This window comes from Cervus elaphus, chromosome X (genome assembly GCF_910594005.1).
Source record: "Cervus elaphus chromosome X, mCerEla1.1, whole genome shotgun sequence".
Classification (NCBI taxonomy): domain Eukaryota; kingdom Metazoa; phylum Chordata; class Mammalia; order Artiodactyla; family Cervidae; genus Cervus; species Cervus elaphus.
The window spans coordinates 72,133,308-72,151,493 of NC_057848.1; the positions used below are offsets into that span (position 1 = coordinate 72,133,308).

At 37.4% G+C, this 18,186-nt stretch overlaps 1 protein-coding gene across 5 annotated transcripts in view; it reads right to left on the reverse strand.

Moving 5' to 3' along the window:
• LOC122689689 (probable ATP-dependent RNA helicase DDX4) overlaps nucleotides 1–18,186 on the reverse strand; it is an 83,872-nt gene that overhangs the window by 44,460 nt on the left and 21,226 nt on the right. For 4 of the 5 annotated variants that reach the window (XM_043896338.1, XM_043896341.1, XM_043896339.1 and 1 more), the window contains exons 4-6: nucleotides 6,113–6,190; nucleotides 3,166–3,243; nucleotides 1,226–1,276 (exon numbers count right to left, since the gene is read on the reverse strand). In XM_043896338.1, the coding sequence (XP_043752273.1) occupies nucleotides 1,226–1,276; nucleotides 3,166–3,243; nucleotides 6,113–6,190 (207 nt within the window). The remainder of the gene's footprint in view (nucleotides 1–1,225; nucleotides 1,277–3,165; nucleotides 3,244–6,112; nucleotides 6,191–18,186) is intronic. The other variant, XM_043896340.1, reaches the window with a different exon arrangement.

The following is an 18,186-nucleotide window of genomic DNA, read 5'->3' on the forward strand; positions in this document are numbered from 1 at the left end:
AAAGGTGTACTGCATAGATTAGTTAAGATAGATGACAACAGCCCAGATGAAGAAGGCTGAATTCTTGGTTAAGGCTCTGCCTATCCTACTTTGGTCACAAAGAGTCAGACACAACTGAGCGACTGAACTGAACTGAACTGATACTGCTTTGGGGCTTCTGTGGTGGCTCAACTGGAAAACAATTCGCCTGCAATGTGGGAGACCTGGGTTGGGAAGATCCTCTGGAGAAGGGAACGGCTAACCACTCCAGTATTCTGGCCAAGAGAAGTCACGGATGAAGCACAAGCTGGAATCAAGACAGCTGGGAGACACAGTATCAATAATATCAGATATGCAGATGATGCCACCCTTATGGCAGAAAGCCAAGAGGAACTAAAGAGCCTCTTGATAAAAGTGAAAGAGAGTGAAAAAGCTGGCTGAAAACTCAATATTCAAAAAACAAAGATCATGGTATCTGGTCCCATCACTTCATGGCAAACAGACAGGGAAACAATGGAAACAGTGGCTGACTTTATTTTCTTGGGCTCCAAAATCACTGCAGATGGTGACTGCAGCCATGAAATTAAAAGACGCTTGCTCCTTGGAAGAAAAGCTATGACCAACCTAGACAGCACATTAAAAAGCAGACACATTACCTTGCCAACAAAGGTCCATCTAGTCAAAGCAATGGTTTTTCCACTAGTCATGTATGAATGTGAGTTGGACCATAAGGAAAGCTGAGCGTCAAAGATGCTTTCAAACTGTGGTATTGGAGAAGACTCTTGAGTCCCTTGGACTGCAGGGAGACCAAACTAGTCAATCCTAAAGGAAATCAGTCCTGAATATTCATTGGAAGGACTGACGCTGAAGCTGAAGCTCCAATACTTTGGCCACCTGACGCCAAAGAATTGACTCATTAGAAAAGACCCTGATGCTGAGAAAGATTGAAGGCAGGAGGAGAAGGGGACGACAGAGGATGAGACGGTTGGATAGCATCACCGACTGGATGGAAATGAGTTTGAGCAAGTTCCGGGAGTTGGTGATGGACAGGAAAGCCCTGCGTGCTGCAGTTCATGGGGTCGCAAAGAGTCGGACACGACTGGGCGACTGAACTGACTGATAGGTGCCTTATAAAACCGTGTTTAAATAAATCAGAATTGGAACAGACCAAGATAATTTTATTTCCTCCTTAGCATGGATTCTAGACACTAAATTCTTAAGTCACTACGAAAAACAGTGAACTTACCTCTCCAGAAATCAGAGCTATCACCTTCTTCAAACTTGTTATTTGAAAAACCTACACGAAACATAAAATTAAATTTGTAAATTTCGGAAAACAACTACCTAAATCAAGTGACCAAAAACCAATTTCTTCTGCAGAAGAAAGAGAAACACCTTACAGGGACTGCTAGTTATGATGTCCCTTTAAAACTGTATAAATTACACACGACTATATATAAAAATAGTGAATTAGAATGCATATGCATTGTATGACAACTTCTGCCTTGTGTCACTTTATTAAGATTAAAATACCAGCCAATCTTATACTACCTGAAATGTTACATATTCCTCCATATGTACATGAGTGAAACATGGTATGTGTGTGTGTATCTCACTATAACCACTATGTACTTTCTATTCAAAATATCAAATTTTTAATTTTATAAATTATACTTTCATCTGATGGAGGACAACTAAATTACAATCCAATATCATATCATTTTTCCCTTCTCAGTATCAAGGAAATTCTACCAACCTCTGTTTATAAAATTTTAAAAACAATCTTTCACCAAACTCTGCTTTCAAGTTTCTCATTTAATAAGACCTTGTGTCTAGATCTATGCATCTCTGGAAAATATAGATGTGGCTCTAAAATTCACTTTAAAAGCATCTATCAATAATATTTCATACATTTTTAATATATGAGTTTTAATAAAATGATCTTTTTGGTACCTGAGTAACTACAAGTTACTCAGATAATGTAACTTAAAATTAAATGTCAATATGCAATGACTCTCAATCATGATCTAATTCAAATAATAAAATATATTAAATTATGGCTTCAATAGTACAGAGACCAATCAATTACTGTTTGAGAGACATTAAGTTTATATGCAAAGTGTCTACATATCAAGTCATTTAATATCTCAGGCTCAACAAAATCTCATGTCCCAGCATTAAACTCCAGAGACATTTAATACACAATTAGCATATTAAAAAGTAAGTATCAGGCCACATATGTCCTCTATATATGAATGGATAACACTTTTTCCTTAAGCAGATATATAATTTCAAAATAAAGATAGTCCCTACAAAAACAGTATATATAACAAAACAGATTTTTTGGTTATTTTATTTATTTAAATACTTGCAAGTTTTGAAGTTGGTTCAGAAAAAGATTACACTCGACTACCCTCTACAATTGCCCCTTCCCCTCCATATACCTTTCCCAGAAAAGTCAAGTGCTGAGTCTCCAAAATGCTTGAGAAGTCTTCCATCTATGTACTATCGGTTTTGATCTCAAACTCTACATAAATTCTACTTTATAGTTTTTAAATTTTTTTAGACACAAAACACAAAACACAAATTCAAAACTTCTACTGGTTCTTTTGGAGAAGGAAATGACAACCCATTCCAGTATTCTTGCCTGGAGAATCCCAGGGACAGAGGAGCCTGGCAGGCTACAGTCCACGGGGTCGCAAGAGTCAGACACAACTTGGACAGAGGAGCCTGGTAGGCTCCAGTCCACGGGGTCGCAAGAGTCAGACACAGCTTAGCGACTAAACCACCACCACTGGTTCTTTGTTCAAGTAAAGATGGAAACTCAGATTCACCCCTGGAAGTTTAAGATAGATCTCTTGCTGCAGGAGCAGGGCAAGGAACTCGTGAGTACAGGAGAAAAGAGGTGGGGTTCACCTGTGGGGTAAATCAATTTGATGAGATGCTGCAACAAGTAGCATGGCTATTAAAAAGGAAAACAAGAAAACTAAGTAGAATAGCAAACACATCCAAAGCAGCATAAAGTGCTGCTCTGAACTATGATTAGGAAAGTGATAGCACTCCCTTGTGATCTCCATGAACTCTTGGGAAAGGCACACACTTCCTATGTATGTTATAAGGAAACAGAACTCAATGACTGTAAGGTATCACTTAAGTTTCCATTGAAAGACATCATAAGCAGATTACCTCTGTTTCCAAAACTCTTTCCAACTCCAAAACCACCCACTCTGGACGTATTTTCTCTTTTATTAGACTCACCAGGATCTGAAAAGGTTCAGATACAATTAAAACTTTTTAAAGTATAAAATCAAGTGTGTCATCAATAACTAGGAATTAAATGAATCTGTGTGGTAAGGGAACTTCCAAGGATGAGGAGAGAGTATTACAGGAACTTATGAAATTAAAATATACCTGCAACTTCTTTTTAAAAAAATTCTTACATTATACCAAAGTAAAAACGTAAATATACTACTGCTGAAATACAGCTCTCAACTACTTGCTATTCTACTAGAGAACTTTAACCAAGAAATTCAATTCTACAATTGAACTCTATTCAATTCAACTCTCATTTTCTATATATTGAAACCTCACCCTGACAGATCCAGCTATTTACATTATACCTCTATGTGAAAGTCACTGCTAATGAAAATTCTATACTCTTGTCCTATTTTTATTCATTATTTATTCATTTTTAAAAAATATTTATTATTTATTTGGCTGCACCAGGTCTTAGCTGCATCATGAGAACTCTTAGTTGCAGCATGTAGGATCTAGTTCCCTGACCAAGGATCAAAGCAGGGCCCCTGGTATTGGCTGCATAAGAGGCTTAAGTCACTGGACCATCAGGGAAGTCCCTATTCATTTTCCTAGTACTTAAATCACACTCAATCTACTTTTTAAAATTAGAGTTAAGATGGAGCTAATATAATAACGAAAAAATGCTAACAATACCACTTCCCTTTACCTCCCACTCCTCCATAGTATTTCCCCATATCAACCTTCTTAGTTTTATATTCCACTATACAACTCTGAACACCCAACATTTTAATTCATAAAACAACTTTCCATACTCCACGCTGTGAACTTCTAATATCTTCTATTTCCTACATGCTATTCCTTCAGCATGACATTCCTTGCTTTCCTATTTTTCCTAGCAAAATTCTTTTCACTCTTCAAAAGCCTGAGTCAAAACCCACCTCTCCTGTGAAGTCCTCCTTCAGTCCTCCATCTGTAATCAATTCATCAATCACATTCCCACAGCATACTATGTGTATCTCTTTTTAAGCAATATTTCTTTCCATGTGCTTCTCTACCACGAAATTAAGAATTTTGAGGGCAGAGTTTCTATGGCAAGCAGCACAGTTATTTAAAACATAAACTTAAGCACCCCAAACATCACAAATAGCCACTTTAAACTATCATTGGGATAATTATCATAATCTTGTGATTTTCACAAATTGTCTTCCCTACATCTATAATATCCTAATACAGAGGAGCTAAGAGATCTGTGAAACTCCTAATGCCACATGCAAAACTGTGTATATGCAACTATCAGCATTTTTATCAGATTCTAAAAAACCATGTGATTTAGGAAGATAAGGCTTTTTAGGCCATATCTCACAGAAGATAAAAAGCCAACCAATATACATTTTAGGTAATTAAAAGTCAATTTTAAAACCATGTTACTAGATATATCCAAGTTGTGAGAAAAAATACCATAAAGATTGAAACAAACTAGAATGGTAAACTGAATCATTTGGGAAAGGTGTGGTTCTTCTATAAATTTCCAGGATTATATGCAGTATTAAAGAGTACTTTTTTTTTCTTAAATATTATCAGAGTATAGTTAATTTACAATTCTGTGTTAGTTTCAGGTATACAAAGTGATTCAGTTTACATATACATATATTCATTCTTTTTCAGATTTTTTCAAAGATAACTTTTAAAGTATCAATATTCACAGTTTTGATCAGAAATTTACTGTATTTAAATCTACAACATATTGAATTAACAATTCATAGTAAAATCTCAGTGATGGTTTTCTCATTTAAAAAGGCTCTAGTCAACAATGTTTAGAAGTCTGCATCAAAAAATATCATTCTAAATTAGGATTTTAAAATATATCCAAATATTAAGTAGCTCCCTGAGTGTCATATTAAGCTATTTGTTATTTCCTAGTAGTAGCAAACAAAATCCACACTTGAATCTCTAAGCACAACTACATGGTCCAAAACATTACTGCCTCTCACTTAATATGTAGGCTTAAAGATAAAAAATAAATATATGCATCTTCAACAAATTTCATTAGTAGAAGAAATATGTCAAAACATAAAATTCACACTTATGTTATCTGTATATTAAAAAATTAAGTTTTCTAAGTAGCAAATGAAATATCATATAACAACATTCAGTTTCCAATGAATAAAAATATATACAAATACCAAAGTTTTTCAAAAACTAACATTTAATAAATTCAAGAATAAGTGTCATGTATATTTAAAACTATTAACCCTAGCTTAGGGCCCCATAAGAGAAATTTATTTAAAAATCCATATGACCATTTGAGGTTCTAATAGTATTTTGTTGCACTATAATAAAACACAGTGCACAATATTTTCAGCAGTTTAATAACAAATCTAAAAATGGAAAGGAGGAAACTATATTGCTGTGTCATTCTCTGTCACATCTAGTGCTGGTTGTTCTGAAAGTGACAATAAAAACTTTCAATTTTGGGAAAACAACCTCTTAAAACTAGTGAGCTAACAAAACTGTTTCACATACTGCCTTTTCTTGAGAAACATAAAACTTAAGAAAAAGGGCCTTCACACTCTAGTCTCTGGAGTTTCTCCCATTCCTCCCATGCCAATGGGAACAATAACCATCAACACATCAAGAAGCAGCTCTGGGAAGCAACTCTCTTTAACCAATCTACCCATCTAATCAATTCAACTATTTCCTACTATCTTAAAATGTAAAACAGTGAAAAGAATACTGGTATTAAAAAAAAAATCATCATCCCAACCAAGTCTACACTAAGTTATATCAGATTTAACCTTGCACTAAACAGCCATAAAAGCCTCTATTCATTCCACTATTCACCTATTAAAACAGATGATTAAAGAAAGATACTTACCTCTGTTTCCCAAACTCCTCCCAGAGGCAAATCCACTTCTCATGAAATGATCTCTTCGAGACGATCCATCACCCATTTCTAAAGTAAATAACATTTGAAGCAAGTCAAAATAACAAAAAAGTATCCTGGTGGTGAGTAAGCTTTAAACCATCTAAATGTGCCATCCACATGGCATAGGAGGAATTTTACATAGCAGTAAGAAAGATGAGTAGCCTAGTAGAAAAATGGGCGATGAATAAGAATAGGTAGTCCTCCAAATGAAAAAAAAAAAAAAAAAAACGCTGACTAACTCCCACTCATAATTAAAGACACTGAAAATCAAAAGAAGAATATAACTTTTCCCAACCATGACTGACTGGAAACAGTTTGCTAATATGAATCTAGTAGAAGACCTTAATGGGGCTTTCCTCATAGCTAAGTCGGTAAAGAATCTGCCTGTAATCCACAAGACCTAGGTTAGATTTTTGGGTTGGGAAGATCCTCTGAAGAAAGAAACAGCCACCTATTCCAGTATTCTTGCCTGGAGAATACCATGGACAGAAGAGCCTGGCAGGCCACAGCCCATGGGGTTGCAAGAGTTGGACATGACTCCGACATGACTTAGTGACTAAACTACCACCAGAAGACCAGACATTTCTCCAAAGAAGACATACAGGTGACCAACACACACATGAAAAGATGCTCAACATCACTAATTATTAGAGAAATGCTAATCAAAACTACAATGAGTTATCACCTCACACAAGTCAGGATGGCCAACATCAAAAAGTGTACAAACAACAAATGCTGGAGAGAGTGTGGAGAAAAGAGACCCTCTTCCACTGCTGGTGCGAAGGTAAATTGATACAGCCACTATGGAGAACAATACGGAGGTTCCTAAAAACTACTAAAAACAGAAGGACCCTATGACCCAGCAATCCCAACACTGGGCATATACCCAGAGAAAAACGTAATTCAAAATGACACATGTACTCCAATGTTCACTGCAGCACTATCTACAAAAGCCAGGACAGGGAAGCAAGCAAAATTTCCATCAACAGAGGAAATGAATAAAGAAGGTGTGGTACACACAGACAATGGAATATTCCTTGGCCATGAAAAGGAATTAAATTGGGTCACCTGTAGAGACATGGATATACCTAGAGACTGTCATACAGAATGAAGAAAGTCATAAAAACAAATATCATATATTAATGTATAAATGTGGAATCTAGAAAAATGGTACAGATGAACCTATCTGCAAAGCAGAAACAGAGACACAAACATAGAGAACAAATCTAAGAATATCAAGAGGCAGGGGCTTGGGGGAAGGATGAACTGCGAGACTGTGATTCACGTATATACACTATTGATGCTATGTGTAAAATAGATAACTAATGAAAATCCTACTGTATAGCACAGGGAACTTTATTCATTGCTCGATGGAAGGAAATCTAAACAAGTGGAAATATATATATTACTGATTCACTTTGCTGTACAATAGAAGCTAACACAACATTGTAAAGCAACTATATTCCAATAAATATTGTTTTAAATGCCAAGACTAGTCAAGGACGTAAGGAAATAAGCACGAATCAGATACAACATTGAAACTATAAACTAGATCCACCTTGATCCTAATTTTAAAGGAAAATACTTTTTGAAAATATACTAGTATACTTTTTCCTGTGGATATACTCACATGGTAACACAGATACACATAAAAATGTTTTGATAAGCACTGTCTATAACAGCCAAGAAAAACAGTCAGAGGAGAACAGACAAATTACAATCATCCACAGAACACTGTAAATATTCACAGAACTAAAAACATTAAACTGGTGACTTTCTTCAACAATAGAATGTTCATAAAAACTGACCACATGGAAGGCCAAAATGTAAATTCAACAATTTCAAAAATCAGTTATCACATACACAAAACTCTCTAATTGCAATGCAATCAAATTAAAAATTGCTAGAACACAAATACTGTATATTTTTGCTTATAAGTGGAATCCAAAAAATAAAACAAGTCAACAAATACACAAAAACAGATAAGATGAACAGATATAGAAAACAAACTAGTGGTTTGCCACATGGGAGAAGAGTGAGGGAGGTATGAAATAGGTGAAGGGGAGGTAAGAGGCACAAACTACTAGTTATAAAATAAATAAGCTACAGGGATGCAATATACAGCACAAGGAATATAGTCAGTATGTTACACTAACTTTGTATGGTGTATAATCTATAAAAATAGCAAATCACTATTATACACTGACAACTAATGATCGAGTAACTCAATTATACAATTTTAAAATTCTCTTACATTTGGAAACACTTCTATCAAAACAGTTCAAAGGAAAAAAATTACAATGGAACTTTAGAAATACTTAGAATTGTATGATAAAATGACACATATCAGAAATTACATTTTTATACAATAAGAACTGAAAATTAATGAGGTAAACATCCATCTCAACTAGTAAGAACATTAGAAAAACAACAAATCACAGAAGAGTAAAGGAGAAAAATGGTGGTAAAAGCAGGCGTCCCTGGTGGCTCAGTGGTAAAGAACCCACCAATGAAGGAGACACAGGTTCAATCCGTGGTTCAGGAAGGTCCCACATGTGGTGGGACAACTAAGCCTGTGTGCCACAACTACTGAACCAGTGCTCCAGAGCCCATGAGTTGCAAATACTGAAGCCCATGCACCTAGAGTCCGTGGTCCACAACAAGAGAAACCAGTGGAATGAAAGACTCACGCACTGCAACTAGAGAATAGCCCCCACTCACCACAAGTGAAGAAGGCCTGTGCAGAGCAATTAAGACCCAGTAGAGCCATAAATATATACAAGTAAATACATCTTTAAAAAAATGTTAACCACAAAAAATAATGAAATAGGAAACAATATAATAGTGGCTCAATAAAGCCAAAACTAAGTTCTTTAAGAAACCAATGACCCACTCCAGGACAAATGACTCAAAGTGAGGAGATGGAAGAAGGTATTTTTGCAAATGAAAATGACAATAAAGTGGGGGATGCAACACTCCTATAAACAAAACAGACTTCCAAACAAAAGCCATAAAAAGGCTAAAGAAAGACACTATATAATGATAAAAGAATCAATACAAGAAGAGGATATTACACTCAATGTCACATACACACTAGATATAGGAGCATCAACATAGGAGCATCTAAATTCATATAAATATTTATTTTTATATTAAAAATTATATTTAAATACCTAAAATAAATAATTATATATAAATATAAAAACATAAGTATATAAAAATATCATATTCTTTGCAGAGAAACATGGAGAACTCTATACAGTCAGCAAACACAAGACTGGGAGCTGACTGTGGCTCAGATCATAAACTCTTTATTGCCAAATTCAGATTGAAACTGAAAAAAGCATGGAAAAATCACTACATCCTTCAGGTATGACCTAAATCAAATCCCTTACAATTATACAATGGAAGTGAGAACCAGATTCAAGAGATTAGATATGATAGAGTGCCTGAAGAACTATGGATGGAGGTTCATGACACAGTACAGAGGGCAGTGATCAAGACCATCCCCAAGAAAAAGAAATGCAAAAAGGCAAAATGGTTGTCTTAGGTGGCCTTACAAATAGCTGAGAAAAGAAGAGAAGTGAAAGGAAAAGGAGAAAAGGAAAGATATACCCATGTGAATGCAGAGTTCCAAAGAATAGCAAAGAGAGATAAGAAAACCTCCCTCAGTGATCAGTGCAAAGAAATAGAGCAAAACAATAGAGTGGGAAAGACTAGAGATCACTTCAAGAAAATGAGTGATACTAAGGGAACATTTCATGCAAAGATGGGCACAATTAAGGACAGAAATGGTATGGACCTAACAGAAGCAGAAGATATTAAGAAGAGGTGGCAAATACACAGAACTATCCAAAAACGATCTTCATGACCCAGATAACCATGATGGTGTGATCACTCACCTAGAGGCAGACATCCTGGAATGTGAAGTCAAATGGGCCTTATGAAGCACCACTATGAACAAAGCTAGTGGAGGAGATGGAATTCCAATTGAGCTATTTCAAATCCTAAAAGACGATGCTGTGGAAGTGCTGCACTCAACACGCCAGCAAATTTGGAAGACTCAGCCAGTGGCCACAGGACTGGAAGAGGTCAGTTTTCATTCCAATCCCAAAGAAAGGCAATGCCAAAGAATGTTCAAACTACCCCACAATTGCACTCATCTCACATGCTAGCAAAGTAACCTTCAAAATTCTCCAAGGATGCTTCAACAGTACATGAACTGTGAACTTACAGATGTTCAAGCTGGATTTAGAAAAGACAGAGGAATCAAAGATCAAATTGCCAATATTCACTGGATCACTTAAAAATCATGTATTCCAGAAAAACATCTACTTCTGCTTTATTGACTACACTGAAGCATTTGAGTGTGTAGATCTCAACAAACGATGGAGAATTCTTAATGAGATGGGAATACCAAACCACCTGACAGGTCTCCTGAGAAATTTGTATGCAGGTCAAGAACCAACAGTTAGAACTGGACATGGAACAAAAGACCGGTTCCAAATAGGAAAAGGAGTGTGTCAAGCCTGTATATTGTCACCCTGCTTGTTTAACTTATATGCAGACTACATCATGCAAAATGCTGGGCTGGAGGAATCACAAGCTAGAATTAAGATTTCCAGGAGATATATCAATAATCTCAGCTATGCAGATGACACCATATTTGTGGCAGGAAGCAAAGAAGAACTAAAGAGACTCTTGATGAGGGTCAAAGAGGACAGTGAAAAAGTGGTCTTAAAATTCAACATTCAGAAAATGAAGATCATTGCATCCAGTCCCACCACTTCATGGCAAATAGATGGGGAAATAATGGAAACACTGAGAGACATATTTGGGGGGGGGGGCTCCAAAATCACGGCAGATGTGACTGCAGCCATGAAATTAAAAGACTCTTACTCCTTGGAAGAAAAGTCATGACCAACCTCAACAGCATATTAAAAAGCAGATACATTACTTTGCTAACAAAAGTCCATCTAGTCAAAGCTAAGGTTTTTCCAGCAGTCATGTAGGGATGTGACAGTTGGGCTATAAAGAAAGCTGAGTGCCGGGGAGAAGCCAAGAGGGCAGAGGAATAGGATGGGGAGACCACATTTTCCCCCACAAATTCACCAAAAGAACTATTGAATGCTGAGCAAATTTCACAAAACAACTTCTGATCGCTAGCAGAGGACATCAGGCACCCAGAAAAGCAACCCATTGTCTTCGAAAGGAGGTAGGACAAAATATAAAAGATCAAAAGAGAGACAAAAGAGCTAGGGACAGAGTCCCGGGAAGGGAGTCTTAATAGAGGAAGTTTCCAAACACCAGGAAACCCTCGCACTGGTGGGTCTGGGGGAAGTTTTCGAATCTCGGAGGGCAACCTAACTGGGAGGAAAAATTAAATAAGACCCACAGATTACGTGCCTAAAAGCAACTCCCAGCAGAAAGTACCCCAGATGCCCTCATCCGCACCAGCAAGTGGGGGTGGAATGGAGAGGAGCGGGTGACATTGCTTAGGGTAAGGACCGGCCCAAAGGCCCTGAGAGCAATCGGAGGGAGCTTTTTTAAACTGTGGGATAGCAAGAGAGAAAATTTACCGGCCCGAACACACTGCCGGCCGTTCGCAAAACAAAGGGACTGAGAAACTCCAGAGAAGAGCTAGCCTGCGGCAGACCGGCCCATCCCCGCCAGAGGTAGGAGGCAGGGGGGAGGGGAAAGGGGCAAACTCGGCCCCAGAGATGGCATCCCCTCCCACAGTGCAAACAGGCCTCCAGTTTCTATCCAAAGACTTCCTGAGATTCTCGATGGTCAACATCCGCCACCAGGAGGATCGCGGCTAGAGGCCAGCTCCTGAGAACAAACACAAGCTGCTGGCACCCGAGAGGCACACACAGAAACTGAGGCTGGGGCCATGGAGGGGAAAGGGCACGCTGCACCCGGGGACAGTGCGCCCGTCAAGCTCCTGGCTGCCTGAGCCGCTCAGGCCGGGGAAGGCACAAAACGTAGGTGCAACCAAGTCCGCGCTTTTGTGGAGTACTCGAAAACTGGAACCACACGCAACACAGGGCACGCTCCCTATAGAGCAGCCGGGAGCCTGAGCAGTGTAGACGGGGAAAGCACAGACACCCGTGAGCAGGGGCAAATCCAGTGTGCCTGGAACACTGTGAGTGCTCCCCACACACAGCAATATCTGTCTGCAGCACCCCGCCCTCCCTGTAGCAGGACTGAACTAGCGAACCTAAGTAAGAGATCACCTCCGCCCGCCTGTGTCAGGGCGGAAATTAGACACCGAAGAGACGGCAAACAGACACCGAATAAACAAAGGGAACCGCTTCAGAAAGGACCGGTGCAACAGATTAAAATCCCTGTAGGTAACACCGACTACACCGGAAGGGGCCAGTAGATACCGAGAAGTGTAAGCTGGAATGAGGAGCTATCTGAAACTGAACTGAACCCACACTGACCGCAACAGCTCCAGAGAAATTCCTAGATATATATAAATAAATAAATATATATATATATATACACACACTTTTTTAATTAAAAAAATTTTTTTTCTTTCCTTTTGTTTTTTATTTTTTCTCTTTTATTTTCTTTTAAAATTCCCTACTACTCCCCCATTACTCCTTAACTTTCATTCTCATATATTTTTTGATTTTTTTAATTAGGGGAAAAAATATTTTTTTCTTTTCATTTCTTTTTTTCTTTTTCTCTCTTATTTCCTTTTAAGGTCCTCTAATAATCCTCTATTATTCCTTATTTTTCATTTTCATTTCACTATAACCTTGCAAAAAAAAAAGAGAAGCCCTATTTTTAAACCAAACTTCATATATATTTCTAAATTTTTTTTGTTTTTGTTTTTAAATATTGTATTTTAAAGAGTCTTACATCTATGCTAGATTGTTAATCTTTGTTTTTCAGTATGTGATATAAATTTAGGACATTTAAGAATCCAATATTCAGTTCCCATTTCTATTCAGGAGTGTGTTGAGTACTCCCTCCCACTTTTGACTCTGTTTTCTACCTCAGAACACCTCTATTTCCTCTTTTCCCCTTCTCTTCCCAATCCAATTCTGTGAATCTGCGGATATCTGGGCTACGGAGAACACTCTGGGAACAGACAACTGCGTAGATCTGTCTCTCTCCTCTTGTGTTCCCCTTTTTCTCCTCCTGCTCATCTCTATCTCCCTCCTCCCTCTCCTCTTTTTCATGTTACTCTGTGAACCTCTCTGGGTGTCCCTCACAGTGGAGAATCTTTTCACCATTAAATTAGAAGTTTTATTATCAGTGCTGTATAGTTGGAGAAGTCTTGAGACTACTGGAAGAATAAAACTGAAATCCAGAGGCAGGAGACTTAAGCCCAAAACCTGAGAACACCAGAAAACTCCTGACTACATGGAACATTAAGTAATGAGAGACCATCCAAAAGCTTCCATACCTACACTGAAACCAACCACCACCCAAGAGCCAATAAGTTCCAGAGCAAGACATACCACGCAAATTCTCCAGCAACTCAGGAACATAGCCCCGAGCATCAACATACAGGCTGCCCAAAGTCACACCTATACATAGACCCATCTCAAAACTCATTACTGGACACTCCATTGCACTCCAGAGAGAAGTTCCACGCACCAGAACACCGAGACAAGCTTCCCTAACCAGGAAAACTTGACAAGCCCATCGTCCAACCCCATCCACTGGGTGAAACCTCCACAATAAAAAGGAACCACAGACCACCAGAATACAGAAAGCCCACTCCAGACACAGCAATCTAAATAAGATGAAAAGGCAGAGAAATACCCAACAGGTAAAGGAACATGAAAAATGCCCACCAAGTCAAACAAAAGAGGAGGACATAGGGAATCTACCTGAAAAAGAATTTAGAATAATGATAATAAAAATGATCCAAAATCTTGAAAACAAAATGGAGTTACAGATAAATAGCCTGGAGACAAGGATTGAGAAGATGCAAGAAATGTTTAATAAGGACCTAGAAGAAATAAAAAAGAGTCAATCAAAAATGAATAATGCAATAAATGAGATCAAAAACACTCTGGAGGGAATCATGAATAGAATAATGGAGACAGAAGGTAGGATAAGTGAGGTAGAAGATAAAATGGTGGAAATAAATGAAGCAGAGAGGAAAAAAGACAAAAGAATCAAAAGAAATGAGGACAACCTCAGGGACCTCTGGGACAATGTGGAATGCCCCAACATTTGAATCATAGGAGTCCCAGAAGAAGAAGACAAAAAGGAAGGCCATGAGAAGATACTCGAGGAGATAATAGCTGAAAACTTCCCTAAAATGGGGAAGGAAATAGTTACACAGATCCACGAAACACAGAGAGTTCCAAACACGATAAACCCAAGGCGAAACACCACAAGACACATATTAATCAAATTAACAAAGATCAAACACAAAGAACAAATACTAAAAGCAGCAAGGGAGAAACAACAAGTAACACACAAAGGGTTTCCCATAAGGATAACAGCTATCTATCAATAGAAACCCTTCAGGCCAGAAGGGAATGGCAGGACATACTTAAGAGTAATGAAAGAGAATAACATACAACCTAGATTACTGTACCCCGCAAGGACCTCATACAGCTATGAAGGAGAATTCAAAAGTTTACAGACAAGCAAAAGCTGAGAGAATTCAGCACCAGCAAACCAGCCCTTCAACAAATGCTAAAGGATCTTCTCTAGACAGCAAACACAGAAAGGCTGTATAAACATGAACCCAAAACAACAAAGTAAATGGCAACAGGACCATACCTATCAATAATAACCTTAAATGTAAATGGGTTGAATGCCCCAACCAAAAGACAAAGACTGGCTGAATGGATACAAAAACAAGACCCCTATATATGCTGTCTACAAGAGACCCACCTCAAAATAAGGGACACATACAGACTAAAAGTGAAGGGCTGGAAAAAATATTTCACGCAAACGGAGACCAAAAGCAAGCAGGAGTCGCAATACTCATATCAGATAAAACAGACTTTCAACTAAAGGCTGTGAAAAGAGACAAAGAAGGACACTACATAATGATCAAAGGATCAATCCAAGAAGAAGATATAACAATTATAAATATATATGCACCCAACATAGGAGCACCGCAATATGTACGGCAAACGCTAACGAGTATGAAAGAGGAAATTAATAGTAACACAATAATAGTGGGAGACTTTACTACCCCACTCACACCTATGGATAGATCAACTAAACAGAAAATTAACAAGGAAACACAAACTTTAAATGACACAATGGACCAGCTAGAACTAATTGACATCTATAGGACGTTTCACCCCAAACCAATCAACTTCACCTTTTTCTCAAGTGCTCACGGAACCTTCTCCAGAATAGATCACATCCTGGGCCATTAATCTAGTCTTGGTAAATTAAAAAAAAAATGAAATCATTCCAGTCATCTTTTCTGACCACAGTGAAGTAAGATCAGATCTCAATTACAGGAAAAAAATTATTACAACTTCAAACATATGGAGGCTAAACAACATGCTTCTGAATAACCAACAAATCATAGAAGAAATCAAAAAAGAAATAAAAATATGCATAGAAATGAATGAAAATGAAAACACAACAACCCAAAGCCTATGGGACACTGTAAAAGCAGTGCTAAAGGGAAGATTCATAGCATTACAGGCCTATCTCAAGAAACAAGAAAAAAGTCAAATAAATAACCTAACTCTACACCTAAAGCAACTAGAGAAGGAAGAAATGAAGAACCCCAGAGTAAGCAGAAGGAAAGAAATCTTAAAAATTAGGGCAGAAATAAATGCAAAAGAAACCAAAGAGACCATAGCAAAAATCAACAAAGCTAAAAGCTGGTGTTTTGAAAAAATAAACAAAACTGACAAACCATTAGCAAGACTCATTCAGAAACAAAGGGAGAGAACCAAATTAACAAAATTAGAAACGAAAATGGAGAGATCACAACAGACAACACTGAAATACAAAGGATCATAAGAGATTATTACCAGCAGCTCTATGCCAATAAAATGGACAACTTGGAAGAAATGGACGAATTCTTAGAAAAGTATAACTTTCCAAAACTGAACCAGGAAGAAATAGAAGATCTTAACAGACCCATCACAAGCACAGAAATCGAAACTGTAATCAGAAATCTTCCAGCAAACAAAAGCCCAGGACCAGATGGCTTCACAGCTGAATTCTGCCAAAAATTGAGAGAAGAGCTAACACCTATCTTACTCAAACTCTTCCAGAAAATTGCAGAAGAAGCTAACTTTCAAACTCATTCTATGAGGCCACCATCACCCTAATTCCAAAACCAGACAAAGATGCCACAAAAAAAGAAAACTACAAGCCAATATCACTGATGAACATAGATGCAAAAATCCTTAAGAAAATTCTAGCAAACAGAATCCAACAACATAATAAAAAAATCATACACCGTGACCAAGTGGGCTTTATCCCAGGAATGCAAGGATTCTTTAAAATACGCAAATCAATCAATGTAATACACATTAACAAATTGAAAGATAAAAACAATATGATTATCTCAATTGATGCACAGAAAAGTCTTTGACAAAATTCAACACCCATTTATGATTAAAACTCTCCAGAAAGCAGGAATAAAAGCAACATACCTCAACATAAAAAAGCTATATATGACAAAGCCACAGCAAGCATTACCCTCAATGGTGAAAAATTGAAAGCATTTCCCCTGAAATCAGGAACAAGACAAGGGTGCCCAGTCTCACCACTACTATTCAACATACTTTTGGAAGTACTGGCCACAGCAATCAGAGCAGAAAAAGAAGTAAGAGGAATCCAGATAGGAAAAGAAGAAGTGAAACTCTCGCTGTTTGCAGGTGACATAATCCTCTACATAGAAAACCCTAAAGACTCTACCAGAAACTTACTAGAGCTATCAACGAATATAGTAAAGTTGCAGGATATAAAATTAACACACAGAAATCCCTTGCATTCATATACACTAACAATGAGAAAACAGAAAGAGAAATTAAGGACATAATACCATTCACCATTGTAACACAAAGAATAAAATACTTAGGAGTGTATCTACCTAATGAAACAAAAAACCTATACATAGAAAACTATAAAACACTGATGAAAGATATCAAAGAGGACACAAACAGATGGAGAAACATACCATGTTCATGGATTGGGAGAATCAGTATTGTCAAAAATGCTATAGTACCCAAAGCAATCTATACATTCAATGCAACCCCTATCAAGCTACCAATGGTATTTTTCACAGAACTGGAACAAATAATTTCACAATTTGTATGGAAATACAAAAAACCTCGAATAGCCAAAGTAATCTTGAGAAAGAAGTATGGAACTGGAGGAATCAACCTGCCTGACTTCAGAATCTACTACAAAGCCACACTTATCAAGATAGAATGGTACTGGCACAAAGACAGAAATATAGATCAATGGAACAGAATAGAAAGCCCAGAGATAAATCCATGAACCTATGGGCACCTTATCTTTGACAAAGGGGGCAAGGATATACAATGGAAAAAAGACAACCTCTTTAACAAGTGGTGCTGGGAAAACTAGTCAACCACCTGTAAAAGAATGAAACTAGAACACTTTCTAACACCATACACAAAAATAAACTCAAAATGGATTAAAGATCTAAATGTAAGACCACAAGCTATAAAACTCCTAGAGGAGAACATAGGCAAAACACTCTCCGACTTAAATCACAGCAGGATCCTCTATGACCCACATCCCAGAATATTAGAAACAAAAGCAAAAATAAACAAATGGGACCTAATGAAACTTAAAAGCTTTTGCACAACAAAGGAAACTATAAGCAAGGTGAAAAGACAGCCCTCAGATTGGGAGAAAATAATAGCAAATGAAGCAACAGACAAAGGATTAATCTCAAAAATATACAAGCAACTCTTGAAGCTCAATTCCAGAAAAATACATGACCCAATCAAAAAATGGGCCAAAGAATTAAGCTGACATTTCTCCAAAGAAGACATACAGATGGCTAACAAACACATGAAAAGATGCTCAACATC